Genomic DNA, 12,671 nt, shown 5'->3' on the forward strand with positions numbered 1-12,671 from the left:
AGGAAAGTCAACTTAAATGCTGAGAAACTGCTTGTTGGTATAGCCCCGACACCTGAACATGAAAAAGAGTAGTGCACGAAAGCCACATGTCTTAGTCGTTAAATACTGTACTCTCCTCTGATTTTGAATAATAGTTTTCCCATTGCTCTCAATAAAGTTGTTGATGTGTGAAGTGTAGAATTTATATGATTGGCCAAGAGGATAAAAAAATTCGATATTATTCCCTGTTTGAAAGATGCGAATGCAATGATCTTTGTTTATAATTGACGGGCTGTCATTAACGATGATTAGGATACTGTTAGCATTAGAAATTTTTTTCAAGGAAGTCCGAAGATAAACAATATGACTTATATTGGGGCATGTATAAATTCATACTAAATACACTGATTATTTGGTTTGTTTTCATGGTGCAAGGTCTAGTAGAACACTGCCGTCGGGTGTGATTTCCCAATAGGTTTCAAATTGACTTAGTGATATTAATGTGATACTTTCAGTCTAAGCATCGGCAAATGTGCACTCTAAACGTACATTCCTTGTTCGTATTATGATCATATCTTGAGTGCCAGACAAGTCCAAAACAATTACACCATCATTTTTTAAAACACTGAATCGGTTATTTCATTTTCAAATAGTTGCGAGTCCTGATCTAGGGATTGCATGATCAACTCATACAGATTTCTGTAGGATTTTCTATCAAAGGATAGAGTGCAGAGTGGAATTCAATTCACTTTGCACACAATGCAAGATATACCAAAAAATTAAAATCATGGGAGGATGCAGTCCAGGATCCAACGGCACTAGCACTCTTCCCAATGGCCAAAGTGAGTGTTGATGGGATTTCTCCATTGATAAATGATGAATCGGTATAACTGCGAGAGCCAGAGAGCCATGTGACGTTGATTCGTGATCGTATGGGGACATGAAGTTCAATATTGTTACCATTGGCTCTTAGCTTTTCCACTGCCAATGCAACAGAGCTCATAATCTGTTGTTTTCAACCATATAGAATTGATGAAGTGATAATGACCTTTGCATCGGGTTCTGTAGCAATTGTTTTTCTCATAATGAAATTGGATGGAGCTAGTTGTAACTTTATGTCAATCTTGCCATTGGGCGGTAACCATTGGGATATATTGAATATGTAATGATTTATTTTTCCAACTAGGTGATACTCCTGGGTCACTGCAGCAGTTAACTCACCGTCAGTATCAACACCTGATCTATATTCATAGCCCAGTGCCTGACCTCTCAACTCCTTATATGCCTGTGGAGTCATCATCATAAATTGTATGTAGCTTGCATAGTTGAATAAATTGTTGCTAGTTCTCAACAATTAACTTGTCACAAATCCGTACGACAAATCCGTAAAATGAGGAGGGTTGGGCGATGGGCTTGCGACCTATCCCCGTAAAATTCGGAATTGGAAAAGAAACATCGATGATATCCTCGGATACCCCACTACACCATTTGACGACCACCTGAGCACGCCCACGGACACGATTTATGACAGCAAAAACTAATACGAAATTTGGATTTTGGGATGTAAGGACACTAAACCAGCTGACAAAACATGACAAAGTACTCAGAGAGATGAAGAAGTATAAGCTAGATATCCTTGCTCTAAGCGAAGTCATGTGGATTGGATCTGGACATGAACAACTAGGAGAGGGTTACTCACTAATTTACAGTGGAAATGAATCCCGGCACTTGGCTGGAGTTGGGATAATGCTGTCTGACCAGGCCACTAAAGCACTAGTTGAATGGAAGCCAGTCAGTGAGAGATGCTTGCTTGCAAGATTTGTAACCAACCATCTAAAAATTTCAATCATTGCATTTTATGCTCCTACAAATGATGCTGACAGTACTGATAAGGAGTCATTCTACCAAGCTCTTCAGTCATTGACATCAGAAGTTCCATCACATGACCTTCTTTGTGTGGTTGGGGACTTCAATGCAAAGGTGGGAGCAGAAAGAGACTACTTTCCGAAAGTCCTAGGGAGACGCGGTCATGGTGAAATGAATGAAAACGGTGCCCTCCTGGTAGATCATGCTCTGAGTAATGGTCTTATGGTCGGCACAACTCAGTTTGAACATAAAACCATCCACAAACAGTCATGGATCTCGCCAGACGGCAGGAGGAAGAACCAAATAGATCATTTTCTAATCTCAAGGAGATGGCGGACAAGTCTTCTGGACGTACGTGGCTTCAGAGGGGCAGATGCCCAGTCGGACAACATCCTAATGGTAGCAAAATTGAAAGTCAAGCTGAAAGTGCCCAAAAACGCAAAGTCGAATTCTACGAAGCTTTATGATGTTGATAAGTTACAAGTTCGAGAAACCTGAAGAAAATTTTGTATGGAGTTGAAGAACTCATTCGTTCCGCTTGAAATAGAAAACGGCACAGACAGTCCGGAAACATCATGGCAAAAAATGAAGACAACTTACAATCAAGTTGCAAGGGATGTGCTCGGGTATAAGTAGAAGCCGAAGGAAAGATGGATATCACAGGAAACTTGGAAACTAATCGAGGAGCGTAATGACTTGAGACAGCAAATTTTCTCTGCTGGTTGCGACAGAACTTCGGTCTTCCCAAATGGCCTATATAGAATGAAGGACAAAGAAATCAAGAAGTTGGCAAAAGCTGACAAGCGAAGGTGTGTAGAAGAGAAGGCTAGACTAGCAGAGGATGCAGCTAGAAAAGGAGACTCCAAAGCAGTTTACAGGCTCACAAATGAAATTCTAGGAAAGCTTTCCAGCAGATCCAGTCAAGTCAAAGATGAGAGCAAAAATGTTGTCACCGAAACTGAGAAAATTGATGAGAGGTGGGTATCCCACTTCGAAAAGGTTTTATATAGACCGAGACCAACTGATCGAGAAAGCATCCTTTCTATGCCCTTTCTTAACCTTAAGATTGACGAAAATCCCCCAACATCTGCGCAAATACTTGTTGCACTGAAGAAACGCAAGAATGGAAGATCACCTGGTGAAGACTGCATAACTTTGGAAATACTCAAGGAATCAATGAGGACATGCCTCTCAGTATGGATAACACTGATTGCAACAGTCTGGCAGATTGAAAAGGTCCCTGGCGACAGGACCAAAAGTATAATTGTTAAGATATTTAAGAAAGGTGATGCTCTTAACTGCAATAACTGGCGAGGTATAAATCCAATATTAGTACCAAGTAAGGTTGTAGCGCTTGTAATACTCGAACAACTAAAAAAAGCACTCGATCCGTATCTGAGAGAAGAGCAACATGGCTTTCGGACAGGTAGATCTTGTTCAGATCGTATATTCACGCTCATATTCACAAAGTATACATGCTCTTCGTTGATTTTGAAAAGGCCTTCAATTCCGTGGACCATGACACACTCTGGGAAATTTTACAATATTATGGTGTCCCCAAGAAAATAATAAGTTTGATCATGGCCTTTTATAAAAATACAGAATGTTGCATAAAGACAGAGAACGGAACGACTAGCTACTTCAAAATTATATCACGAGTGCGACAGGAATGCGTTTTATCACCCTTTTTATTTGTAATTTTAATGAAATATGTTTTGAGAGAAGCGGCTGGCTTCGGAATAACAGTTGGAAATAAAATCCTCTTGGATTTCGACTTTGCAGATTACGCGGCACTTCTGGAAATGACAAAGCAGCAACTCCAGGAGCTCCTTAATAAAGTGAGCGTTAAAGCGGAGAAAGTTGGCCTAAACATCTACATAGACAAGATTAAATCTTTGGCAAAATCAGGCTCGCCAGCCCAGCTCCTGCACAAAAATCGTAGAGTCGAACAAGTCCATCAATTTAAATACCTTGGAATCTGGGTCGATTACACAGAAAAAGTGCAAAATGAGGTCAAGAAAAGAATTGGCATGGCAAACGCTGCTTTTAACAAACTTGAGCCAGTATGGAAATCAAAGAAGTACTCGCTTGCACTAAAGCTGCGACTTCTTAATAGCAACGTTTTGTCCGTGCTATTGTATGCTAGTGAGTAATGGAAAATAGATGTTGGGACAGAGAAAAGACTCACAGCTTTCGAAAATATGTGCTTGAGACGCGTGCTGAATATCGGTTGGCGTCAAAGAGTCAGCAGCATTGAGGTCTGCAGAAGAACTAGCCAGCCGCTTATTACTGAAGTGATTGAGAACAAGAGATGGAGCTATTTTGGCCACGTGCCTCGCATTGAGGACTCAAGAGTCCCGAACCAGGTTCAACAAGGGCAGCCGCGTGGGTGTTGATAGAGGGGAAGACCGAGAAACACGCTCAGACGCACGTACGATCGTGATCTACGCAGTGCTCACACATCACTACAACCCCAGTGGGAGGATGTACTTGCCGCAGCGCCAATACGTAACGTTTAACGAGGCTTCGTCGATGCCCTTTGCGCCCCAGATGGCTCAGAAGGACCTAAGTAAGTAAGTGCTCACCAATGTTCCATTAATGAATACATTAATTTGTTTGAACAAGTTGTGTAGGATACAGTATTCATAGGACAGACCATCGGCAGCAGTGGGAGTTGTATTATCTGACTTTTTCTTCGCCGCAACATTTAAATCAATAAATGTTGATGATAAATCAATGAAATAGTCTTCATTGAAAAATATCTGAAAGTGTATATTTTCCAAGAGCGGTTGTCGAGGATGAAATTGTTCATAATAGCCATACTTGACACTAAGATCAACATTTGGATGCGATTCTTTGTGGGGGAGATAGGTCATCTTAAGAGAAGAAATCCCTCTTTGATCTAACAATCTTTTTCTTCTTCTTCTTATTGCTCTTCTTCCCTTTATTCCTCAAAGTCGTTGTTAATGTCTTTCGCTTCCCACCTGGGTAGAGACTGATGAGTGAATGATGACCACGCACCCTTTTTAATCCCTTCCCATTTTGCTGAGATTTTAATTGCTCACCAACGGCTCTTGCTGAAGATCTAATATTTTCCTTAACACTCGTTGAAATTTTTACCCAATCCCCAGTCCTGTAGTGTTGAGGCAGCAAAATTTGAAGCAGCAGGTACAATATATTTTCTGGCAAGGGGTAGTGCAGAACGAAATAGCCTTGCAAACCAACTACCAAGACCATTGCCAGACATTGTAGTACGCCCCTTGTAATAGTCCAATCCATAACCTATCTGACGAGGACTCAGAGCATCAACATAGCAATCAATGTCAGGACAGACAAATCGAATTCTTCTATTATTCATCTTAGGCAGTGACGATGGATCGAAAATGACATGTAATCAAAGCTAAACCTTTTGTTATTGCTAGAGGATCACCCAATTCACTTCTTAGTGTTAACTGAATGAGTTCCAAATATGAAGTGTTTACAGGAACATACTGAAGATGCCTTATATTATAGTGATGAATATGTTCATGGGTTGTTTTTCGTTCAAGAACATGTAGGATATTGACATTTGAATTACCAGCTATGGATGTCTCAACAAATGAAGCATAGAGAAATAATCAAGTGTCCGAGGAGAAGCCAGATGGGTAGTCAGCAAACATAACATAAGTGCTTCCGGCACTTTTACCATTGATTAAATTAAGTTTAAAGCGAAGAATATCTTTTAGATTATCATTGAGAATGACCTTTTCATTGGTAATGGGTAAACTAATGTAGATCTTGCCCTCTTCCTTTGAATAGTTGAAATGAAAGGCTCCTTTTTTCCGAGTGGAAATTCTTTTATTGATAGAACGACACAAATCATTCATATAGCTGAGTTCCTCGCATGGTAATTCAACATATGGATAATCCCACCAATTGATTTTTGGAATTTTGTGTTGTTCGCTTACGGCTGATGGCCAATCATGGGGTCAAATTTTTATATCATATATGCAATCTTTTCTCAGGATATTATAAGTATTTTTGAGAATGCATTCGAAAAGAGCCACTTCTTATGTACCATCGTATTTGATGGTGGAAGAGTGTTTAATCCACAAATCACTTGTTTTATTCAAATCATTGTAGAGAGGGTTGGAGACGTTGGACATAAATGTTAAATAAAAATCATTGGGCATTGTTAATATCTTCAACACTGATCCAAGAATCTAAATAAGAGTTTTGTCCTAGACAACGAGCAAGTAACTGTTTCTTGCCCCTGTGTGTACGGCTCTTTCATATCTTTTCAATTTGATAAATTTTGCTATTGTTTTTAACTTTTTGTCGTTCATAGTAATAAAAACCGCCAAAAATCTCTTCATCTTTGGTGTCTTGCAGAAGATAAGATATGGGTCTAGTGTCTAGAATTTTTGCCACTTTAAAAATTGTACTGGACCAAAAGCAAGTGCTTTCTTCCAAAACAATCTTTGCTCTATCAACTGGAACAGTATCGTCAACACTCAATTTTTCTTCACAATCGATGCATTGGAATACTATTTCAGAAATGTATCAAATGTATCATGATCAGAATGATAAACTTCTGTTGGGGTTGAGTTGGACAATGATTGACGGAGTCGTTGCTTATAAATCAACATGATTTTATCTAAATCATGAAATTCAATTTACAATATCTTGAAAATAAAAGTCGAATAGTTATTATCAATCTTTTGGCCAATGCAGACTTTATAGGAATGTGAATATGATAGAACAGTGTATTATATTTCATTAGTTCTTTTTTGACATTTTGATATACAAATACACTCCACCGATCTGTTTTAATTTTTTTATATGAATCTTGTTCAAGAATACTTTCTATAGCCTGAGCAGCTTCAACACCTCTCTTTGTGCGCAATGGAATAGCATACGCATAGCGACTAAAAACACTGATTGGAAGTAGAATGTACTTGTAGTGTGTATTGTAGCGCCTTTGAATCCCATTTAGAGTTAAAAGATATGCTTGCATTATGTGCAGCGGGAAAAAGAGTATAGTTTTAGATAATGATTAGCACGAAGCCTATGATTTCTATGTAGAGTTTAACTAGACTCATTTTGTAGATATTCTTGTACACTTTTAGTGTGAACACCAGTGACTTTTGAAAGAGTAGTGAGGGAACTTAAACTTCACGCTTCAGCAATATTTTCATAAGCACGTTTCAAAACTTCAACCATTTCTTCACTTTTGTCTAGTTATCAGCGGTCTCATCCTCATTGTCAAATCAATGTTTCCACTAGGTGTGCTAGTATTATCCGAGATTGATTTAAAATCCTCAAATTCCTCTTCTTCTTATTCTTTTTCTTCTTCATGTTTTAATGTTGATTATAATGACAATGGACTATGTTCATTTAATTTTTTTAGAATTTGCCTATTGCTAATACGACTTTTGGGGAAGTTTAATGTATTTAGAAATTTATATAGATGAGTGTCAAATGATAAAAGTCCTTTATTATTTGTAACCACATTATAGCATAAATCAAGAAGATTATAGCTGTTCCATTGAATTGTAATTTGTTTCCCTTTTCTATCAACTTGAATATGATCTTGACCACTTTCCATGAGATATGTTATGAGTCGTTTACTTTGTTCAGGATATGACTGGGGCATTAGATTTCCAATGCTCGATACTATTGAATCCAATTCCTCCTTCTTTAATTTTGTTCCTGCAGCAGCAGCAGCAGAAGAAGAATCCTGAAGAGATGTTTCTTTTTTGTGATCAATGACACTCACATTGACTGGTTTTGTACGATAGGGCTTATATTTGTGCACTCGGCGAAGCGCATTTTGAAGTAAAAGTAGTTTTTTATCATCGTCAATATTCTCATTGTTAATGAATTAATTCAGACTGTCCTCAAAGAGTCCCACTGAGGAAAGAACGAATTATATTGGAGTCAATTTATAGGGTTTAGCCATCTAGAGAAAACTGTTTACAAGTCCTGCTATTATTGGCAGTAAAAGTATAAAAAGTTACCACCCACCTGAAGAAGACGTTTTCTTAAAAAAAATTTCTTTCTTTTTAAAAGCCAAGACACGTACAATGGAAAAATGTTGCTTTGCCTGTTGCTCAACTACTTCTGGCAGTTTAACATTGTCCTCGGTTAAATTTAAACAAAGTTCAGATATTAGATTAATGAAATCGTTGTCAATATCATTTTTGAGTGTGGCTTTCCTAAGTGGGGTTTTTGAAGTGCTTAGAACGGAAAATAAATGTCTAATTTCATGTAGTTTCGTCAGCGTCATGATGACAACTAATAGCCCTTTTTGCTGTTCACTGGAAGATTTACTGCAATTTCATTGTAAAAAATATCTGTGACTACACGTAAATTCTCGGCCGTATTTTGATTAAGATCCAATAGAATGTAGTCGTAGAGTTTATTAGTTGCCTGTTTGTACGCTGAAAGTAGAAATTTTGGAGCACTGGGATATATTTGTTTATTGAGAGTTCTTAGCGAGCTTGAGTCACGAACAACTCTGTAAATGATATAGTAGGTACTGTTCAATAAAAGTGTTCGTATAAATTTGCTCTGATGAAAGAGATTGTGTAGAACTAAAGTAACGGAAATCTGTTCATAATTTGAGCGAACAGTAAACAGTTGCAATATTTGCTGAGACCATTGTTCAATGAATTCAGCTAAATCATCAATAGTTAGACAAGAATTTAGTCCAATAATATCCCATATATCAAGTCCGTGTATGAATTCTACATGCACCACCCCCGATGTAGCAATAGCTTTTATTTTATCGTATGACTCCTGCCAAACACTGTAACAATAGTAGATTTTTTTTGGATTTTCCATAAACATTTTTTCACAGTTTTTGATTATTTTAGTTAAGAGTATCGTTTTGCCTGACATTGATAGACCACACAGAAACGATCTGAATGGTGTTTTAAATAGATACATATGGTATTCCCTTCAAAAGCTCACCTACAACTAACTGTAAACTATAGAAGTCTAATGACTTAATAATTTCACTATTGCTAAAACTCCGTTCAAGAATAATAATAAGAAAAAGAACAAAACCAATAAACAATCATATTTTCTTTTATTTTTAACATAAAACCAGCACTTTACAAATAATAATAATGGAATTGGAAAAAAGCACTTTTATATTAAACAAAAAAAATACACAAAATCAAGATTTTTTTTATTTGTTTATTTATAATAAAAACAAAAACATTTATTTGAAATAAGCACTAGGAAAAACACTTGTTTATTAAACAATAAATACACTTAAAATAATATCAAAGATGTTTTTTTTATTTATTTACAAAAACAACATTTATTTGAAATAGGCACAGGGGAAAAAACACTTTTTATTCAACCATAAATACACTTAAAATAATATCACAGCTTTTTTTGTTTAATTTATTTACAATAAATTACAATACATTTAATAAACAACATTTTAAATTTGGTACCCCCCATCCCCCTGGGACGGCCGCTGCCGATGCCAAACCGGAAAGTTTGGGGGCTCGCTGCGGCTGGCCGGGGCCGGGCCGGAGACATTAAATTATGAAGAAATAACTCTGCCTTGCATAAGCACATTGAAAATTTATAATTTTTAATAAAAAAGAAAATTTCCCAAAACCACCCACCCACCTTGCATTGTGAATGAATTTAAGTTAATTTATCCAGACCGAATTGTATTTTATACTCTATACATTCAACTCGATCTGAAATCATATAGCGTCCCTTTGGAAGTATCTTCACGCCATCCTCAAATACAAAAACTTTGTCTGATGAGTTTCTATAGACACTCATATTGAAATTATTTTTTACAAAGTCTGTAGGCACCCCCTTGCAAACTTGTTTGATATCCTTGTTGTGGGTTTCCACACAGAAAACCTTCGGCCCAGGAAACACACCACTGGATATCAGATCGCTTCCCTTTCAGATTTTAACATTAACAAACGATTTGAGGCCTGGCGTTTCACAAGCTCCGGACAGAGGGATTCATTCCAGTTGGTGTAGTCCATCCAAGACCTAATGTACTCTCCATTTTCCAAATCATTCAAAAGATTTTCAGTTTTAACTTTTAACAGGAGTGAATCAGTGTCTCCATAGTACACTTGAACTTGTCCCTCAATCGGCCTTTGTACCTTGCACACATCATAGGCAGCGCGATAGCGCTGCCTAAATAAAGAACGATGTGGGCACAATGTATTATTTTTTTTCTTATTCTTTCTCCATACCCGGGCACTTCGTATCAAAGGATTTGTAGTAAAAACTTCGAAAAGGGCTCACTCGATTGGAAATTGGAGTCACTAGTGCTCTTTTTAATAGTCGAATGCGACTGGAAGGCAACTAGTCCCCCCTCAATCGCCCATTATTCCCCAAAACACATCTGATCAAAATTTTGAGATAGCAATTTTGTTCAGTGTAGTTGATTTTCAGATAGAAAATATGTTTTTGAGGAGGACACTCCCCCACAACCCTCGGGGCAAGGATTTTAAGTTATGCCCTGGGGGCATATAAGTTTTTTATAGAAGGTGTTGTCGTAGAAACTTAAAAAAACGGCTCATTCGATTGGAAATGCAAAGGGCTAGTGCCCTTTTTAATAGCCGAAAGTGATTGGAGGGTAGCTAGCCCCCCCTCCAAGCCCATCATTCCCCGTAACACATCCAATCAAAACTTTGAGATAACCATTTTGTTCAGCGTAGTTAATTTCCGGATAGAAAATATGTTTTTGAGGAGGACAATCCCCCACAACCCTCAGGGCAAGGGTTTTAAGTTATGCCCTGGGGGCATATGCGGTTTTTATAAAAGACGTTGTCGTAGAAACTTCAAAAATAGCTCATTTGATTGGATATTCAAAGGGCTAGTGCCTTTTTTAATAGTCGAAAGTGATTGGAGGGCAACTAGCCCCCCCCCCACGCCCATCAATGCCCCATACACATCCAATCAAAAATTTGAGATAGTCATTTTATTCAGCGTAGTTAATTTCCAGATAGAAAATATGTTTTGAGGAGGGCACTCCCCCGAAACCCTCGGGGCAAGAGTTTTAATTTATACCATGAGGACATATAAGAACGATGTTGGCACAATGTTTTATTAATTACTTTTTTCCTTTAGACCAGGGCACTTCGTATCGAAAAAGTTGTCGTAGAAACCTCGAAAAGGGCTCATTCAATTTCAAATTGGAGTGGCTTGTCCCCTTTTTAATAGTCGAAAGTGATTGGAAGGCAACTAATACCCCTTCCACGCCCACCATTTCCCGAAACACATCCAATTAAAAGTTGAGATAGCCATTCTGTTCAGCGTAGTTGATTTCCAGATAGAAATTATGTTTTTGAGGTGGACACTCCCCTACAGCCTTTAGGGCAAGGGTTGTAAGTTATGCTTTGGGGCATGTACGGTTTTTATAGAAGGGGTTGTCGTAGAAACTTCAAAAAAGGCTCATTCGATTGAAAACTGCACTTTACTGAAATAAATACAAATGAATGGGCATTGTCAGTTTAACATGCATATACTGATATTTAGTAATCAAAATGTTAATATTATTTGATTTATTAAAGTTATAAAAGTAAAAACATTTTTTTTTCAGTAAAGTGCAAATTATGTTCTGGCCTTGGGAAGGGATAGGGGTTTTTGAGCCCAACTTATGTTTATGTTAATAGTTTGAGTCAGTTATTTATTGTAATATCTGTTCGTTTTGGGTTTCATTCATTTATCGATGCTGATGTATGGTAGTTTCACGCTTGGTAGATTATTTGATTTTATTTTTGCTCATTTTTGTTTAATGAAGTTCTTTACTTTCCTTTGAAAAACTTATTTTGTGGAAAAAGTTTTTTTTAATTAATTGTAATAAAATTACAACATGAGTTTTTTTGAAATTTCCGTTATTGCACTCCCGCCTGCAATATCTTTATTCAAAATAGCGTTTCTTTTCTTGCAATGTAAGAGCGTCATATTAGAATCTATGATGGTGAAAGATATGAAGTTCGGGTCGGGGATCATTCGAGCGCAATCTTTGGGATTGACTACAATGTCACATCAATTTCTGTTTCGTACAATTTCGCACATTTTACTGAAGGCTTAGTTCACAATGAGTTTATAGATCTCGTTTTCAACCTTCGTTTTCGCTTGTGAACGTTAACTGACAGAGGTGTCAGTAAATGTTTTCAATTAAGGCTTTTGATCAAATTGGAGGACTCTATGGATCTTTATGACTTTAAACCATTAGACACCATCCATCGCAGTAGCACATGATGAGCAACGGTATTCTGTTTCGGATTAAGGTCAGCAATAAGTTTTTGCTTTGAAGGCACCCAGTGCATACTCCCATCCTCTACTAAAGATAAATTGTAAGGACTCATAGATTTCTTAACCACCGGTCTATTTATGCACGGGCAAACAAAGTCTCTTACCGAGTCATGGATTTCCATGGGTATTTCACCGTCAGTTTAAGAAAACCATCCTTGCTGTCCATTCTCCTCAACGGTAGGAATGTTCGGGAAATTTGAAGCACAAAGATCGTTAAGCTATTTGTAATGTCCACATGGCAGACAGTAGTGAGACATCGCAGATGGATAAAGGGAACTCCTAACCAAAAAAATGCATCTGAATTTTCATTGGTGTGCTGTCCGGTCGGATCAGTTTTCATGATACGGTCCCCGTGAAAAACATAACCATCCCTCATTGATATCTCTACAAATAGATGCTGATCCACGTCGGTGATCAGACCTATTTCTTCTTTGCTGATTTTAAGAATTCAGTCCATCACCAGATGAGAAGCGGAAAAATAATACCGTAAATCCAACAAAAACTCCCCATAGATTTTATCCGTGTTCTTGCAC

The 12,671-nt window shown here is 37.6% G+C and overlaps 3 protein-coding genes across 3 annotated transcripts; all 3 read left to right on the forward strand.

The window, feature by feature from the left end:
- The first annotated feature begins 1,503 nt into the window (after positions 1-1,503).
- Positions 1,504-2,343, forward strand: LOC148945980 (protein CFDP2-like). Its single transcript, XM_089097569.1, has one exon. It carries the CDS (start codon positions 1,504-1,506, stop codon positions 2,341-2,343), a length of 840 nt encoding a protein of 279 aa, XP_088953695.1.
- A 264-nt stretch (positions 2,344-2,607) lies between these two features.
- LOC148945981 (uncharacterized) lies at positions 2,608-3,414 on the forward strand. Its single transcript, XM_089097570.1, has one exon. It carries the CDS (start codon positions 2,608-2,610, stop codon positions 3,412-3,414), a length of 807 nt encoding a protein of 268 aa, XP_088953696.1.
- An 11-nt stretch (positions 3,415-3,425) lies between these two features.
- Positions 3,426-3,998, forward strand: LOC148945982 (uncharacterized). Its single transcript, XM_089097571.1, has one exon. It carries the CDS (start codon positions 3,426-3,428, stop codon positions 3,996-3,998), a length of 573 nt encoding a protein of 190 aa, XP_088953697.1.
- Positions 3,999-12,671: the final 8,673 nt, after the last annotated feature.

This window comes from Artemia sp. Qi Xiang Cuo, chromosome 12 (genome assembly GCF_049724085.1).
Source record: "Artemia sp. Qi Xiang Cuo chromosome 12, ASM4972408v1, whole genome shotgun sequence".
In the NCBI taxonomy this organism is placed as follows: Eukaryota; Metazoa; Arthropoda; class Branchiopoda; order Anostraca; family Artemiidae; genus Artemia; species Artemia sp. Qi Xiang Cuo.

Excerpts from the sequence above, each read along its gene's own strand:
- LOC148945982 (XM_089097571.1), top strand. The coding sequence starts at position 3,426 with ATGGCCTTTTATAAAAATACAGAATGTTGCATAAAGACAGAGAACGGA.
- LOC148945980 (XM_089097569.1), top strand. The coding sequence starts at position 1,504 with ATGACAGCAAAAACTAATACGAAATTTGGATTTTGGGATGTAAGGACA.
- LOC148945981 (XM_089097570.1), top strand. The coding sequence starts at position 2,608 with ATGAAGGACAAAGAAATCAAGAAGTTGGCAAAAGCTGACAAGCGAAGG.